Source organism: Myotis myotis, unplaced genomic scaffold, assembly GCF_014108235.1.
Source record: "Myotis myotis isolate mMyoMyo1 unplaced genomic scaffold, mMyoMyo1.p scaffold_m19_p_11, whole genome shotgun sequence".
Taxonomy (NCBI): domain Eukaryota; kingdom Metazoa; phylum Chordata; class Mammalia; order Chiroptera; family Vespertilionidae; genus Myotis; species Myotis myotis.
Genome location: NW_023416315.1, coordinates 53,830,105 through 53,847,790, shown reverse-complemented (window position 1 = coordinate 53,847,790; position 17,686 = coordinate 53,830,105). Strand labels below are relative to the sequence as shown.

General features: G+C 44.1%; 1 protein-coding gene across 3 annotated transcripts in view; it reads right to left on the bottom strand.

Annotated features, from left to right (window-relative positions):
* KDM7A (lysine demethylase 7A) overlaps nucleotides 1–5,976 on the bottom strand; it is a 95,668-nt gene extending 89,692 nt beyond the window's left edge. Inside the window, exons 1-2 of one of the 3 annotated variants that reach the window (XM_036328558.1) lie at nucleotides 5,669–5,807; nucleotides 4,172–4,271 (exon numbers count right to left, since the gene is read on the bottom strand). In XM_036328558.1, coding sequence (XP_036184451.1) covers nucleotides 4,172–4,203 — 32 coding nt within the window. In that variant the 5' untranslated portion in view covers nucleotides 4,204–4,271; nucleotides 5,669–5,807. Of the gene's footprint in view, nucleotides 1–4,171; nucleotides 4,272–5,668 lie in introns of all 3 variants that reach the window. The other 2 variants (XM_036328557.1, XM_036328560.1) reach the window with 2 other exon arrangements.
* Nucleotides 5,977–17,686: the final 11,710 nt, after the last annotated feature.

Sequence of the window (17,686 nt, the reverse complement as noted above, 5' to 3'; positions counted from 1 at the left end):
GGGAAAAGAATAATATTAATATTCATGGAAAAGTAAGTAAACAATCATTAGAGTAATAAAATGTAACTTCCAAAAAGAATCAGAACTTGGTAGCAGCTACAAGATCAGCACTGGCCAACTGTTCAAAACTGTACAACTTATTGTGGAGTTCCAATTGCTAGAACCAACCAAAGCCTGCTTTATAAATCAAACTAGAGCAGTGGTTCTCAACCTTCTGGCCCTTTAAATACAGTTCCTCATGTTGTGACCCAACCATAAAATTATTTTTGTTGCTACTTCATAACTGTAATGTTGCTACTCTTATGAATCGTAATGTAAATATCTGATATGCAAGATGGTCTTAGGCGACCCCTGTGAAAGGGTTGTTCGACCACCAAAGGGGTCGCGACCCACAGGTTGAGAACCTCTGTTCTAGATAAAATCCTTCCATTCTCATAAACTAAGCTCTTCATTTATTCAGGCTTCAGGAAGAAAAATTAATATATAACATTTATAAATTACCAAAACTGACTCAAACTTTTAAAATCATCTCTCACCTGGACTGTTGTTACAATAGCTTCTTACTGATCTACCTGTCAGCCTTTGCCTCCCTCCAGTCTATTCTCCATGTAGCAGCCAAAGTGAACCTTTTAAAGGTTAAATCAAATCCTTTACTCCTGAAAATATACCATCTGCTTTATGTAAAATCCAAAATATTCTTGTGTTCAAATGTCTCCTTCTCAAGGCACTCCATAATCACACCATGTGAAAGTAGCCTTATACTACCCCCAGCCCTCTTTTCCCATGACACAACTTCTTTTGTCATACACCTGTTTATCTATCTGCCCCCATTAAGTCAGGACAAGAAACAAATTAAAATTAAAACACACTGTATGGCAGCTACCAAATTGGTAAACATAACTCTTTAAACATGGAATGATTGAAGTACACTTAAAATAAAGTTTAAAAAATCTTCAGTGAACATACAGCTCAGTGAATTTTTACAGCTGAATCAGTCACGCTAGCACCACACAAGATCAAGATAGAGAACATTTGCTGAACCTCAGAAGCTCCCTCGGGCCTTCTCTCAGTCATGCCCCCCAGAGGCAAGCACTAGCCTGACTTCGCATCCAATTATGCCTGTACTTGAATTTCATATAAGCAGAATCAAACATTGCACACTTTTGTGTTTGGCTTCTTTTACTCAACTTTTTATCTGTGAAATTCACCCATGTTGTATGCATCAGTAGTGCTTTTTTTAAAATCACTGATGAGAATTCCATTTTATAAATATACCATAATTTATCCAGTCTACTATTAATGACATTTAGGTCATTACATTTTGGGGACAATATAAATAGTGGTGCCACAAATAATCTTGGGTACTTCTTTTTGGTGGGAATATTCATTTGCAGACTGACAAAGTGTTTGCTTGGCTTGGTTTTGGGGTGACAGGGTTAATAATATCTTAGATTGGAGAGGATGCAGGGAACTAGAAGTGGACACTGTTGGTGAAAGTATAAATTGGAATAACCTTTCTAGAGGACAACCTGGCTGAAGGCACAAGAAGCCTAAAAATATCTGTGCCTTGTGACTACTAATTCTACTTCAAGGAATTTCTTATTGACTACTTACACACGTGCCACTTCTTCTTCTTCGTGTTTTACCTGTATTAACTCATTTGATTTATTCTAAGGAAATAGAGATACTCACAATGGTTTGTTTAGAATGATGTTACCTATCCATTATCATTAGGAAATACAAGAAAAAGTAGTAAACAAGGTAAAAAACTTACAAGAGGGGAATGGTTTTAAAATATATAGTACTCCTGTAAAATTAAACACTATACAACCACTGAAAAATGCTTTCAAAAAACTTTAAAGATACAGAAAAAAGTATATATTAATGAAAGAGGTTAGGTAACACTGGAATGCATAAAATGAATTCCAGGTTGTTTTCAATACATACATATACCTTAAATGTTAAAATAGTGGCAATCTCTGGGAGACATGGGAACTTGCATATTCTTGATACTTTTCTATACTTCCCATTTTTCTATAATATATTACTTTTGTCAATCAAAACGAATATATTACTAAAAAGTCTAACAAACAAAGATATTTACAATCTAATAGAGAGACAAAGACATTAAAAGTAGAACAGTGACGCTTAAGTGTGCTATGGAAAGACACATAGCCTAGACATTGGCATTACAAGAAAGCTCATCTTACTTCCAAGACTCAAAGAGGAAAAAGTCCATCTCCAATTCAGAAGGAAACTTCCCAGGAAAATCCTGTTAATTCCTCAGCTCACAGCCCCTAAGGGTATCATTATACATTGTGCCCAGCAAGTGTTTTCCCCGCCTCCCCTCACTTAAAAAAAAAAAAAAAAAAAAAAGGGCTTAGGCAGACTGAGGGATGGGAATTCCTGAATACCAAGGATACAAAGTTCAACAGCCTCACACCTGGAGGAGGCTGGTTCCATCCACCCTGCTACCTGGCTAAAAAGCATCAAGGCAGGGCACTCCTTCCCTGTTGGAATAAATTAGAGCAAAAACTTTTCAGATTTTCAGATGTCAGAAACTTCAGGCAGATTAAACCAAAATTTACATCAAAATTCACTGAGTTTAAAAATTTTTACTTGAATAATAAAATTAGTAAGCAATTATCCAGCTGGCCCTGGCTGGTTTGCTCCGTGGTTAGAGCATCAGCCTAAGGGTCAAAGGGTCTCAGGCTCAATTTCCAATGAAGGGCACTTACAATTGCAGGTACAATCCCCAAACTCAGTCTGGTCACGGCATGCAGGAGGCAACCAATCCATGTGTCTCTCACATCAATGTCTCTCAACGTCTCTCTCTCTCTCTTCTTCCCCTCCTCCCTCCCTTACACGCTCTCTAAAAATCAATGGAAAAAAAATATCCTTGGGTGAGGATTTAAAAAGAAATTATCCAGGTAAAGGCAATCCTCTGTACCCACTCATTTCCTCTTTCTTCCTCCTCTACAAATAGACTACCCCTGGAAACCAAGGAAAAGCTGAGCATGAGAATGAAAGCTACACCTCACAACTTCAGGGGCCAATTCTCACATAAGCAAGTGGTACTAGTTTAATAATTAATACGTAAGGAACATTTTGTTGTGTTCAAAAAAACAATCACTCATTTTATGGTACTATAAACATTAAAGTAAATATTAATCACAAGAAAAATATATAAACCTCAAATTACCAATACTTCATTAAGAATTAAACTTGGTACTAAGATACTGCTTTTATATGGTGGAGCAGTATCACTAAATTTTCTAATTTCTGATATCTTAACCAGAGTAACTGCTCAAGAACTGCTGGTCTAAAAAATAAAATAAAAAACAACCTAGGTTCAAAATATAGTGCATCCCCCAAAAAATGTATACACACATTTTGAATAATTATAAAGGTGGTGTTTATTAAAATACATTTCATTTTCAAAAACTGAGGTATCAGCTATTAAAGTGTGTATATATTTCAGAGTCACTTCCACAGATATGAAGTCACACAAATTTTTGTGACAAATTTATGTTTTGGCCTTGTTTTCTCTTCTTCACATGTGCCCTCTTCTTTTTCCCTTCAACTTCTCCTGTTTTCAGATGTATACTTAAATGCATTACAAAATTCTCCACAACTTCCTGCAGCTTTTTATGATTATAGTGTTGTTACCCAAATTAAGATAAATAAAATTCTAGTCTAAAATTTATTAACCTATCAAATCTTTACATTGGACAATGGAACAAATTTCTTATACAGCTAAAAGAGTTCTTTGAAAAATAAGTATTTACATAATCGCCAGGGATTCTGGCTTTATTCTATATGTCACCTAGATTTTTGGATAATCTCTCCTCTGGTTGCCTAGGGTATGAGAACAGAGGATGTAGAAACAGAATTGGCAAAGTTTGGTATGTCCAAATTTCAGTTTTATGTATAATCTAAATACAGAAAAATATCAGTGTACAGTAATGGAAAAGAACTTCGGATAATTTATTCTTAGTTACATGTGGCAAGGTTGTAGTAATATTCCCCAAGCATGGACCAGATTGTTAAAGATTATCTGATACAGTGACAACGTTGCCTTTTTCTCTGGTACTGCTGTCAGAGCTGTGCAAACCGAGAACTGATTAAATAAAACTAACGGTACTTGAAAATTAAGCAAAACTAACTGTACCTAGCACTAAACACCGAAATGAACGCTGTCATTGAAGTGGTTTTCTCTCCCAGGGCCAGTAGAGGGAGACGAAGACATCTGGCCTGGTCGTGCAGTGTTTCTGTAAAATTGGGGAGGGGGGAGCGGAGGCTGTATTTAAATACCCTGCTGTCAATCAAAGGACACTTCCTACAATCACAGTCACCATATCTGCTACCACCCGTGAGCGCACTCTCGCCAAGATGCAACCCCGAACGGGGCTCGGGAAACCTGCTTCACCCAAAGGGGACCGCAGGCTCTCCCACAACACCCAAATAAGGACTTTGGGAGCCCAACCCCAACTAGTTTCTTTGTTTAAATGCCTGCGAGTCCCTCCCACGCCGGAGTCAAGAGGCTGTGGCGCCGCCCTTTATTAGCCTCACACTTTGATTACAAAACACACGAGTCGGCGGCCTGGCGGCGGAGGCGGCCCGAGCTCTCACAAACGTCAAACCCCGAAACGCAGGCGGCCGCCCCGGCGCAGGGCGTCGCTCAACGCCCCCGCCACCCGGCCCGAAGTGCCCACGGCCGGCCAAAGTTCGCCCGCGCCAGGCCCCCGGGCGCCGGCCCCGCGCCGTCTGGGTGTCGCCAGCCCCTCGGGGGACGGGAAATTTCACTCTTTGTAAAGTTTGAGCGGCGGCGCGGGGGCGACGCGAGGAGAGAGGGGGGTGAGACGAGGCTGTCTCTTCAGGCCCCGCCGCCCACTCCATCCGCTCCGCCCCCGCCAGGACGGGGTGTACTGGGGCTCTGGGCGGGGGGCACCGTCCGAGCCGACCTGCCGCCCCGCCCGGGACCCCCGGCCCCAAACTTCCAACTGGCATCGTTAAGTCCCGAGCGCGCCTCATCTGTTGCTGTTTACTCCGCGAGCCCCGCCGGGCAGGCGCTGCCAACGCCCCCGGCCCAGCGCCCGGCCCGGGAAGTTTGATAAAGACCCAGGGAAGGGGGCGCGCCGGGGACCCGCGGGGGAGGGGACGGGGCGATTTCTGGAGACCCCGAGCTGGGCGACCAGGTCCCCGCCGAGAAGGAAGGCGCGGCGGCCGGCGGGGCAAGGCGGCCGGGCGGGCGGCGACTCCGGACCCGGAGTCCCGGGCGGGCGGGAGGGGCGGCGGCCGGGCTGCGGGCGCCGCGAGGGGTGGCGGGGCCCGGCCGGCGCTCCGCCCGCCACCTGCGCCGGCGCCTGCCCCGGCCGCGTCCCCTCGCCCTGTCTCCCCCTGCCAACTTCGCGGCCGGCCCCCTTTGTTCCCGTTTGTTGTGGCGACTCTTCGCCTGGCCGGGCGATCCCACCAGCCCCACTCAGCCCGCTCGGCGCCCGGCGAGCCCGGGGCCCCGCGCGTCCCGCTGCCCGGCCGGGGGCTCGGTGCCCGGACCGCGGGGCGCGCGGCGCGGCGGCCGGGCGGAAGGGGATGCGGGCGGCCGGCGCGGCGGCGGCGGGTGGCCGGTGCCCGGCGGCGGCCGCGGGGCCGGAGGGGGTTTATTTACCTGCCGTGGAACCAGTCCTTGCAGATATCGCACTCAATCATGAAGCGGTTCACGTCGTACGGCTGCCGGCACACACAGTACACCGGCGGGGGCGGCGGGGGCGCCGAGGCCCGGCCCGGAGCCGCCACCGACACGGCTGCCGCGGCGGCTCCCGCTGCTGCTCCCGCGGCCACCGCCGCCACCGCTCCGGCCATCTTTAAAACACACACGCTCGCTCGCTGCTCCGCTCGCCGACTGGAGCGAGCGCCGCCGCCAGCCAGCGCCGCCTCCTGCAGCAGCCGGAGCAGCAGCCGGGGAGGCGGCGGCGGCGCTCAGTGCGCGCGCGCGCGGGGCCGCGGCGGGCGGCTGGGGGAGGGCGCGCACACGACGCGCGAGGCCCCGCGGCTCCTTCCGGCGCTCCGCGCGGGGCCGTGCGTCTCGCGCACGTCGTCCGGCCGCCTGCGCGCTCCGCTCCCCCGCGTCGGCGGGGCGCAGGGACCGGCTGAAGGGCACGCGGGGCGGGGGGAGGCCGAGGATCCCTAGGACACGCGCGGCGGCGTGGGGCGCGTGGCCCCGGAGGGCGGCGGGCGCGTGCGGAGCCCGAGTCGGCGTGCGGAGTGGGAGCGAGAGCGAGAGCGAGGCCGGGAAGTTCCTGCGCCCCGACAGCGGCACGCGCTGTGCGGTGCTCGGAGGAGGGGAAACGAGGAAGTTAGAGCCCCCGCCACGGCCCCCTCCCGACGGGAGAGAATCTTCCGTCTATTAGCAGCCACCCCGCCACCGCTGCGGGCGGAGCCCGGGGCTAACAGTGCTCAGAGCTGGTTGTGCCCCGCTGGGTGCAGAGGTGCGCTGGGGGGTCATCCAGACTTGGAAAACCACCCACCCGAATTCCCACCGACCCGCTAGGAATGCAAGTGTCGATGGAGCCTGTTAGGTGAAGGAGGGTGTTCCCAAGAGAGTTCATTCGTGTCTGTGAGCCCAGAGGGACAGCCTTGAAATGTGGTTGGTGGAGAAAGGACTGGAGAGGAGCCCCGCGAGTTTATAAATTACATGACTTAGATGCGAATGCTCTCAGTCCCAGGTTTGGAAGATAGGGATAAAATTCGAAATGACGCTGACACCTCGGAAAGGGGGTACTGCAAAACCCAAATAATAAGTACTTGGCATATAATAATAGGCCTTTGATAAATGTTTTTGAGCCCTAGCTGGTTTGGCTCAGTGGATAGAGCATCGGCCTGCGGACTGAAGGGTCCTGGTTTGATTCTTGTCAAGGGCACAAGACTGGGTTGCGGGCTTGATCCCCAGTAGGGGGCGTGCAGGAGGCAGCCAAACAATGATTCTCATCATTGATGTTTCCTATCTCTCCCTCTCCTTTCCCCTCCGAAATCAATAAAAGCATATTTTTTAAAAAGAATAAAAAATAAATATTTTTGAATGAAGGGTGAGATTGATAAGAATAAAAACAGATTAATACGAATCGAGAGGTTGCCTTGGAATCATAAATATGAAGATTGAAAGGGGTGTTGCGGGTCATTGAATCAAGTAATTGTACCTGAATTTCTTGGGCATTTCTATCACTGGGAAAAGCCCCATGGCGCCTCTCTCAGCCGCCTCAGGCAAAGAATCGCTGGACTATTCTAACATTTTCATAATTGAGGAGAGTAACATGCCTAAAGTCTCAGATCTGAGCTGAAGCTAAAGTTTAAGTTTCTTTGTGTCCAATCCTTTTTCTGCCACACCACTGCTTGGCACATATTTTGCAGGAAAAGAAACACCTGGAAATCAGAGTTGACTACAAAGTCAATGAGTTTGAAACATTTCTACTGGAGAAAAAAGGAGAGTAATTTTGGCATTTGTTGAGAGGCAGAGAGCGTGCTTTCTATAAGCTGTGTGACCTTGGGCAAGTCACTCCATTTCTCTCAAACCTAGGTCCTTGAAGACTTACTCCGAGAAAAATGATGGATAATAATACCTTCCATAACTACTTCACAGAGGTTTTATAACGAGCAAAAGAGATCATGTATCTTTTAAAGTACAGTGTAGGTGCCCGGCGGGCATGGCTCAGTGGTTGAGCATCGACCTGTGAACTAGGATGTCATGGTTCGATTCTGGTCAGGGCACATTATCCCCAGTGGAGGGCATGCAGGAGGCAGTCCACCAATGATTCCAATGATTCTCTTTCATCATTGATGTTTCTCTCTCTTTTTCTCCCCCGCCCCCATCCTCTCTGAAATCAATTATTTTAATATTTTTAAAATATATATTTTTAAAAATCAGGCGTAGTGATGCTGGAAATTTGAATATGCTAAAAAGAACATAAACTTTATCATAGATATGTACTAGTATGTATAGGGGGAATAACATTGTAGGAGATGTGTGTTATCAGGACACAGCACAACAGTGTGTCAGGGAAGAGGAGGCAGGCAAAGCTGTCATGTTGGACACTGGTGAGGAGGGCATCCTCTGCAGGAAGCGCCTGGTGTGGGGTGTTCTCACCTTCCTGCCTGGAGGGGCCACCTGGCTTTGGGATGTCAGCAAGAGTACAGCCTGGCAGAGGAGTAGGCAGCAACAGTGATGGGAGATTGGTTATATACAAGAGAATTGATCAATAAGTAAATATGCAGTAAGTAAAAATAGCCCCCTCCCTTTTTCTGAACTTTTGCTTTTCACAGTTTCAGTTGAAAATTCCAGAAATATACAATTCATAAGTTGTAAATGGCACATGGTTTGAGTAGTGTGATGAAATCTAACCCATCTACTTCATCCCACCCACGTCGTGAAGCATCCCCCGTCCAGCGTCTTCACACTGTATACACGACCCGCCCACAGTCACTTGGTACTGTCTTGGTTATCAGATCAATGTCGTGGTATCACAGTGCTTGTGTTCAAATAACCTTATTTCACTAAATAATGATCCTAAAGCTCAAGCATAGTGGTGCTGGAAACTTGGATATGCTAAAAAGAACATAAACTTTATCATAGATATGTATGTATAGGGGGAAAACATATATATATATACATACATATATATACATATATATATATACATATATACATATATATATATCAGTACTATCTGTGGTTTTAGGATATCTTGGAACATATACCCCTCAGATAAGAGAGGACCACTATACTAAGAAAATGGGAGTCCGGTTTCTCACTGTTGAGGAAGAGAGTTACAATTATGGAAGGATAACCGGAATGAATCTTTTGATGGTGAATTGGTAATGGAGGTATCAATCTATTTCTACTTACAGAAATTGATATAGGTGAATAAGTACATACATGCTCTTTCCACTGAGAGGGTCTGAAATTAATGACACAAAACACAATGAGCACATCTAGCATAGATCTTGGTTTCTAAATACCATTCTCCTCTTCATTTTTTTCTTCTTGGCAAAATGGTTGATTCCAGAACTAGAGAAAGTACAGGGTGAGCCTGGAGCCTCTAGTTACGGAAGAAAGTAAGGACATGCTCAAAGAATAATGAGGCGTGTCAAAAGGACACAGGCCATCGGGCCCGTGTGTCTCAGTGGCTGAGTGTCAACCTATGAACCAGAAGATCACGGTTCAATTCCCGGTCAGGGCACATGCTAGGGTTGCGGGCTCGATCCCTAGTGTGGGTCATACAGGAGACAGCTGATCTATGATTCTTTCTCATCATTGATGTTTCTATCTCTCCCTTCCTCTCTGAAATCAATAAAAAAAAATTGTAAAAGGACACAGGCCAACTTGTGTTCCACTGGCCAAATCTGGGACAAACTGGAGTCTTTTCTCCAATACTGTGCCTAGAACCCCAGGAACATGCTTCCCGGACCTTAGGGAGACACGTCCTACCTAAGAGACCTCTTCCTTTCTGGAGCTCCTATCATCCTCCCACAGGCTCTGGATTTAGGCACACTGGTGCCTATATAACCCATTGAATAACATAGGAAACCATACAGATGTAAATAAACACAAATTAAAAGTTTGAAAAGGATTGGAAGGTTTACATAGTTTCAAAGTATCACCCCATAAAATTCTTATAACTTACTAAGAAAATTAGAGTAACTTTATAGTGAAGTCTGGCAGACACCACCTTAATCACGTGACATCAGTGATCAAGTGACATCAGTAATGGGACAATAAAAATCATGCACCGCCTGCCCTTACCAGAGGTGCAGTGGGTTGGAGCATCATCCCATACACTAAACAGTGGTGGGACCCATTCCTGGTCAGGGCACATACCCAGGTTTCAGGGTCCATCTTGGGTTAGAGCCCATATGGGAGGCAACTGATCAATGGTTCTCTCTCACATCAACATTTCTCTCTTTCTCTCCCCTCTTCCTCTCTCTAAATTCAATTTTAAAAATATCCTCAGGTGAGGATTTAAAAAAAGAAGAAATCATGACCACCTAATAGGCTCCAAAGAGAAGAATCCCAGCATCACTCTGTGTGTTTCTGCCTGGTGTTCTACTTGGTTGAGTCTCCAGTTTGGAAATGCAGCTAGTTTTAAAGGTACATCAAAAAATCAGCAAGAATAGCCCTGGTCGGTGTGGTTCAGTGGTTGAAGCATTGGCCTGAGCACCAAGGAGTCTTGGGTTCGATTCCTGGTCAAGGACACATACCTGAGTTGCAGGTTCTGTCCCCATCCCTGGTCAGGGTGCTTGTGGAAGGCAACCAATCCATATGTCTCTCTCACATCAATGTTTCTCTCTTTCTTTCCCTCCCTCCCTCTCCCACCCTTCTACTCTCTCTAAAAAGCAATGGGAAAAATATCCTTGGGTGAGGATTAAAAGTAAATAGAAATCACCAAAAATAAAAACACTCTAAGGAACACAAACCTGTAAGAGAAGGTTAAAGAAATTGCAAACACAATGATTTGACCTTGAGAAGAAAGGGATAAAGTCTAGAACTCTGACTAATGCCAAAATCTTAGTGACAAGCTTCATACACAGTAATTCAGAGCACAGACTTGGATTCCATAATCTCTCTCTGTGACAACTTACTAACCGTTGAGTTGTAGTTTTCTCTCGCTCTCTCTCTCTCTTTTTTTTTTTTGTCAATCCTTACCAGAAGATATTTTTTCATTGATTTTTAGAGAGAGTAGAAAGGAGGAGGAGGAGAGAAAGAGAGAGAAACATCTATGTTAGAGAGATACACATCAATCGGTTACTTCCTGCAACGGAGGTAAGTGCCCTTGACCAGAATCAAACCTGGGACCCTTCAGACCACAGGCCTAGCTAGCTGTATCCACTTGAGCCAAACCAGCTAGGACTAGTTTTCTCATTTTAATGGGGATGATAAGAGTACCTCACAGGGTTGGTTGCATTAAGTGAGATAACAAAGTGCTGCCCACAATTCTTGATAACCCATATAGCTGTCAGTTGTAATTATGAGTAATTATTTATTGCTTAATAATAATTCAAAGGCCTGAAGAGGACCTAGAGAGTTAGGAGAAAAAAATAAGGAGAGTCTTATCACGAAAACAAGGAAGGGAGAGCATTTCAAAAAGAAAATTTATCAAAGAAAGACACTCAGGAAGGTGGGGGGGAGGGGGCGAGATCAACCAAAGGACTTGTATGCGTGCATATAAACATAACCAATGGGCACAGACACCAGGGGGTGAGGGCACAAGCAGGGGGTGGGGCGGCAATGGGGGGGTAAAGATGCATATGTAATACCTTAGTCAATAAAGAAAAAAAAGAAAGACACTCAGCTCCACAGCAACATTGGTTGGCAGTGACTATGGGACTCCCTCTTTCTTCTCTGCAGGTAATCCAGTACCTTCAGATCTTTCTTAATTTTTATATCAAACCTAAGCTGCTCCGTTGTTTGTTTTTAACATTCCACTTGTCCTTAAACCCCATTTCCCTGAAAAGGAATGTTTGCTCCAACCTAAAAACTCTGTTTCCTGCTACTACTGACATTCACCTATCTCCGTGACCATGTCTGCTAGCCTCTTCCTTGGTATTCCCTCTCCCTCCTCTTTCTTCAAAACTCTGTTCAATGTATCTGCCCAGGGAGTCTCCTAAACGCTCCCAGCGCTGTGCCCAACCCGGCCATCCTTTATCTAGTGAGAGGCCTTGCTCATGGGCGTGTGCCACACGTGTGGACAGTGTGGGAGCAGAACAAAAGCTGACGGCTACTGTGTTCGACTGTCTCCTTATAAAAATCTCCACCTGTGCCCAGTCTAACCATGAGCAAAACATCAGACAAATTCCCATAGAGGGACATTCTACAGAGTACTTGGCCAAAAGTGCTTAAAACTGTCCAAGGTCATGACAAACAGGGAAAGCCTGAGGAACTGTCACAGCCACAAGGAGACATGACAACTAACTGCAACCTGGTATTCTAGATGAGAGCCTACAAAACTAAGGGAATTGGGTTAAAACTAAGGAAATCTGGATAAACCGTGGGCTTTGATCTTAAGGTATCAATAGTGATCCATTGATTTTAACAAATGTGTCAGACAAATGTAGGATGTTAACAATACAGGAAACTTGTTATATGCATATGGGAATTCTGTACTATCTTCTCAATTTTTCTGTAAATTTAAACCTGTTCTAAAAAATAAAGTATTTAAGATTAAACAAAAAGGGTTTCTGCCAAAACCGGTTTGGCTCAGTGGATAGAGCGTCGGCCTGCGGACTGAAAGGTCCCAGGTTCGATTCCGGTCAAGGGCATGTGCCTGGGTTGCGGGCATATCCCCAGTGGGAGATGTGCAGGAGGCAGCTGATCGATGTTTCTCTCTCATCGATGTTTCTAACTCTCTATCTCTCTCCCTTCCTCTCTGTAAAAAATCAATAAAATATATTAAAAAAAAAAAAAAAAAAAAAAAAAGGGTTTCTATTTCAGGGGCCTAGAGCTTAGAGCTATGCTCTAAATTTGTGCTTATATAAATGCTTTAAATTTGTATATTACTTTGGTCTATCAAAACACTGCTGTGTGCATTACCTACAAAGTCTCCGTGTCTCAAATACAAACCCAGTTACTGAAAAATAGTTAGTTATGCAGGGCACTAGGTCATGGCTTCCCATTCTGAGTTCTGTGGTACTTCAATGCAGTTTGGGAAGATATTTCTGTTGGGGTTAGCAGCATATTGTTAATAATGAGGAGGTCTAGAAAATTATGCTGTCTGTGTATGTGTGCCTGTGATTAGCCTGAGAGCTTGGCTAAACTGAAAAGTAATGTACTCATCCATCCATCCATTCATTCATCTTTGTTTAGTATCTACTACATACCTATGGTCGTTGCTAAGACTACAGGGATAAAAGGCACATTCCCTGTCCTCAATGGGCTCTCACTATAAAAGAGATAAACAAGTAAATATCAAATTGAAACACAATATGCTAAGTGTGTGGTGAGGAAAAACACAAAGAAATACAGCAACATGTGGGAGGAATGTCTAACCCAGACTGGGGTTGTTCAGGGGATGTTCACTCCTAAAGGACAAACATGAAAAGAAATCCTTTGTCTTTCACCATCCCTATTTATGAAATACTTAAAATTTTACCTTCCAAGCAATATAAGGAAGTTTTATCCCCACCTCAAGTAGAGTTGGGATATATAGAGAGATAGACATGAGGTTTTGGTGTTTCAACTAATAAGAAGTGAACCACAAAATCTTACTTAGTAAATGAGGTTGGGGTGTGTGTCTTTAAAGGGGACTGAACGAGAGACAGTGACAAAATCTCTGGTGTGTCAACAACCACAAACACTTATTAAGCACTCGAGGCAGTGTGTTTAACAATACTGCAGGTATACAGAAAAAATGATAAATGCTGCAATAGAAAAGTATAGACAAGTTCTTAATATATTTTGTTTCCCATTCTTATTTCCAGGGTGATTCATTCATCTTCCTTTGTGTTTATTAGTAATCACTGGTCATTCCTAGTGATCAATAAGCAAATACTTTTAAAATGCAAAGAATCTCTTTCAAATTAAGCCCAAATGACAAGTAATTTTTTTGTAACCTGAAAATTGCAGCATTAAATATATCTGTAATGAGTAGAAATATTGTTCATTGTCTTTAAATTCCTGATAGATAACTTAAAAACCTTTTTGCCTATGGATAACTAATTTAAAATATATTAAGTCTGTAGATTTAATTAAATTGTGAGTCCTGCCTCTTAACTTTATTGCCTCACAGATTTATTCCGTTATAGGTCCTAATTAAGGAATTAACATTAAAACCAAAGGGGGTTTAAAGTTTTCATTTTGCTTTATAAGCACAAAAAAAGCTGTAAAATACCATCAAATATCTTTCTTCCTTGGAGACAGAGTTTCACATTCCCAGCTATCTTTTGCTTAAGTACTTAAAAATAGGAGTTAATGTAGAGTTAGCCTTAATATTCAGGTCCAGCTATGGGAAAGAAGGTTTTATCCCCATATGTTTGAGAAAGAACAGCTTTTTAAAAAACAAACAAACAAACAAAAACACGCTAAAAATATTACCTTAGCATGTAGCAACAAAAATAAGTTGGGTTAATAAGATCTTAGTGAGGTCTGTTTCGTGCTGAATGGCATGGGGAAAAATGAAAGAAATGTACAAATGGTTCCTGCTTTTAAGAGTAGAAGCAGGGAGCACAGGGTTAATCATGAGGTACGCAGGGTGCCCTGAAAAGCCAAGATTTTCAGAGGACTTGAAGAAAGGGACATTCAACCCAGAACAAACACAGAACTGCAGCACAGACGTATGAAAAGGTGTGAGGAAGATGAAAGCCTAGGATGAGCTGGGCTTTGCCAAAATAAGTTAAGGACAACTGAAAGGACTCTTTAATCTATATTTAGAGGGAGAAAAAGAACAAGGAAGGTGTGGGCATGAAGCTGGGGCAGATGGTGTAATATTGACAGATGATAAAGCAAAATTGCTCAACACTATTTAGTTTTTCTCTCTCTTATCAGAAAATGTCTTTGAGCTGGAAAATGTGCTCTGCTAAAAAAGACGGCATGTGGGACCAAGTATTGATTTGACCCATTTATCTGTAGCAGAATTGGGAAGACTAGAAATGTTCTCTATTTGAAACTAGCTCCCAAGTATGGGAGAGGCAGAGGCAACTGGTGCTGGAGAGACAGACCCAGGGCAGATGCGTGAAGGGTCAGTTTGTCCAAAGGAAACGGTAAAACCAGATGACAACGTCCCCAAAGCTGCTGACAGTGGGACCAGACACAAGGTAATAAAGAATGAGGGCCCAGTAGGCGTGGCTCGGTAGTTGAGCATCAACCTATGAACCAGGAGGTCACGGTTTGATTCCTGGTCAGCACACATGCCCTGGTTGTGGGCTCCATCACCAGTGTGGGGTGTGCAGGAGGCAGCCCATCAATGATTCTCTCTCATCAATAATGTTTCTATCTCTCTCCCTCACCCTTCCTCTCTGAAATCAATAAAAATATATTTTTTAAAAGAATGAGGAATAAGCTAGTATTTATGTGCAGGAATTACTGTAGATACTTAATATACATGTTTTCATTTAATTCCTGCATCAATCTTAATAAGAATAGTATTACGAGCCTTGGACTTTTCTAATGTGGAAAATAAGACTCCCCAAAGGTTATGCAGCTAGCAAGAGGAACAGGTGAGATTTGATCCCAGTTCTGTATGACTTCACAGTCCATGTCTTTCCTCCAGATCAATGATTTTCAACCTTTTTCATCTCATGGCACACAAAAACTAATTACTAAAATTCTGTGGCACACCAAAAAAAGCTATTATATTTTTTTCCAATTTGACAAAAAAAAGGTATAATTTTGATTCATTCACACCAGATGGCTGTTGTTGTATTGGCTGTTGTCATTTTTTTATTTGACAGTCTCAGAGAAAAGAGGTCAGTGCCCCTGACTAAATAGTCAAGTATTGTATGTTTTAAAAATTCTCGTGGCCTGCCCGTGCACTACAGCACCCCGATTGAAAACCGCTGCTCCAGATACTGGAGACAGCACCATCTGGAATCCAGGGGATAATGAACTCAAGAATGAGAAGCCTCCACTGGCATCAAGGAAGTCTGTGAATGGCTACAACGGCCATGTCACTGGACTGGAGGTTGTGGGTAGGGTGACCTTCCCTGAGCAAGAAGACTGCCAAGGACAAAATTAGGTACTCGGCCTAAGTTGTCTCGGATATAGCAAAAGAATGACCTAATCACAGGGACTAGGACAGAGGCCAGGAATTCAAAGTACAATTCAAGGAAGGATGACTTGATGCTGAGCCGCTGAAGTACTTCCTGCCAAGATTCGTGCAACATGGGAGAATGGTAAAGAGGAACCTTGGGATTATAGCTGATCAGAGGCCTGGAGAGCAACCTGCCAGGTGGGAGAGGGGGACAGAAGGACAGGAGGACAACACGAAGGACTCCAGGGGTTAAGAAATGACATAACTGATCAAGTGCTTAAAATGGTCTTTTTAACAATAGGGGGAAAATAATGAGTGTGACAGATATATTAGAGCTTTGCGGGGGGAGGGGAATTAATAAATAGCACTTAGAAAACTAAGCAAATAAAAAATAAGTTTATTTTAACTTTAGGACAAACTAAAGTTGTAAGAGAAAGGAAAAATCAAAGAATACTATGGGGTTCTGTAGTGAATCCTGTGTAAACTCTGGCTATTTTTTTTTTTTACTTGTATTACTGGAGGCCTGGTGCACAAGATTCCTGCACTGGGGGGGGGGGGGGGTCCTTTAGCCCAGCCTGCACCCTCTCGAAATCAGGGCACCTCGGGGGATGTCCAACTGACAGCTTAGGCCCGCTCCGCGTGGGGCAGCGGGCCTAAGCCATCAGTCAGACATCCTTAGCACTGCTGTGGAGGTGGGAGAGGCTCTCGCCACCACCGCTGCGCTTGCCAGCCGTGAGCCCGCCTCAGGGCTTCTGGCTGAGCGGCACACCCCCTATGGGAGTGCACTGACCACCAGGGAGCAGCTCCTGTATTGAGTGTTTGCCCCCTGGTGGTCAGTGCATGTCATAGTGACTGGTCATTCCGCGTTCAGTTGATTTACATATTAGCCTTTTATTGTATTGGATAACTGTACTTAGGATGGAAAATGGAGAATGGGGGCAGATGAGGTGAAAGAGTTTTAATGCCCTCAATGGCAATAACAGGAAGTCAATAGGTGATGTCCAAAACTGATAAATTGAGAAATAACCATGTAAGCATTTTATTTAGAAACTAGTGGCTCAGTGCACAAATTCATGCACATTGAAAGGAAATTAATTATAAGAAATATTTTAATATCACTATTTGCCCTTTATAATAGAAGTGTCAACCAAATTCACCATCGACAATGACAGATCGAAACACACACGTGTGATTGGCGCCAACGAGAGCTTTATATGTCAACTTAGCCTTTTATAAATTTAGAACAAACTTGCTTAATTAGACCTGTTTTCTGATTCAGCTAAACCTTTTCTAGCCCCTAACTTCTCTTTCGGGTAATTGTGGGCAACACGGCAGTAAATATCAACATGAAAGAGATTATTATTGTAGATCACGCAGGGAGAACAAAGGGTAAAATATTTAACTGCAGCAGTGTTTGACTATACTCTGCGCAGTGAGAAAACCTGAAGATTTTCAAGGTTCACCATTTCTTACTTCTTTTCAGTCAGGTCAAGTTTCTAAGCTTTCTAAATCTCCATTTTCCAGCTAATGAAAAGAAAACAGGATTCCACCGAGTCTCCTATCTACCTATTCCAGGACTTCTGTGAGGATTAAATGAGATGAAGAACAGGAAAACGCTTTACAGACATTTGGTTAAAGTGTAAAGTGTTTCCACCTGGCTATAAAGCAAGTCGTGTTTCTGGAAGGAGGCTAGTCGTTGCTAGGGAGAGGAAGCCAGGCTTGCTATGTGACGTCATTATCCGGACAGAGGGAAGGACACTTAGCATGTTAGCCTTTTATATAGCTAGATATGGAGTCAAATAGCAGAAAAGTGGCTAAAAGAGTTCAAAGTAGTTGCCAGTAGAGAATGGGTGTGGGTGGCATGGGGTGAAGGAGAGAGCAAAGGCGTAGTAATGTTAACAGAGGACTTTTTTTTTCATTGTAAGTCATGTTGTACTATTTGATTTATTACT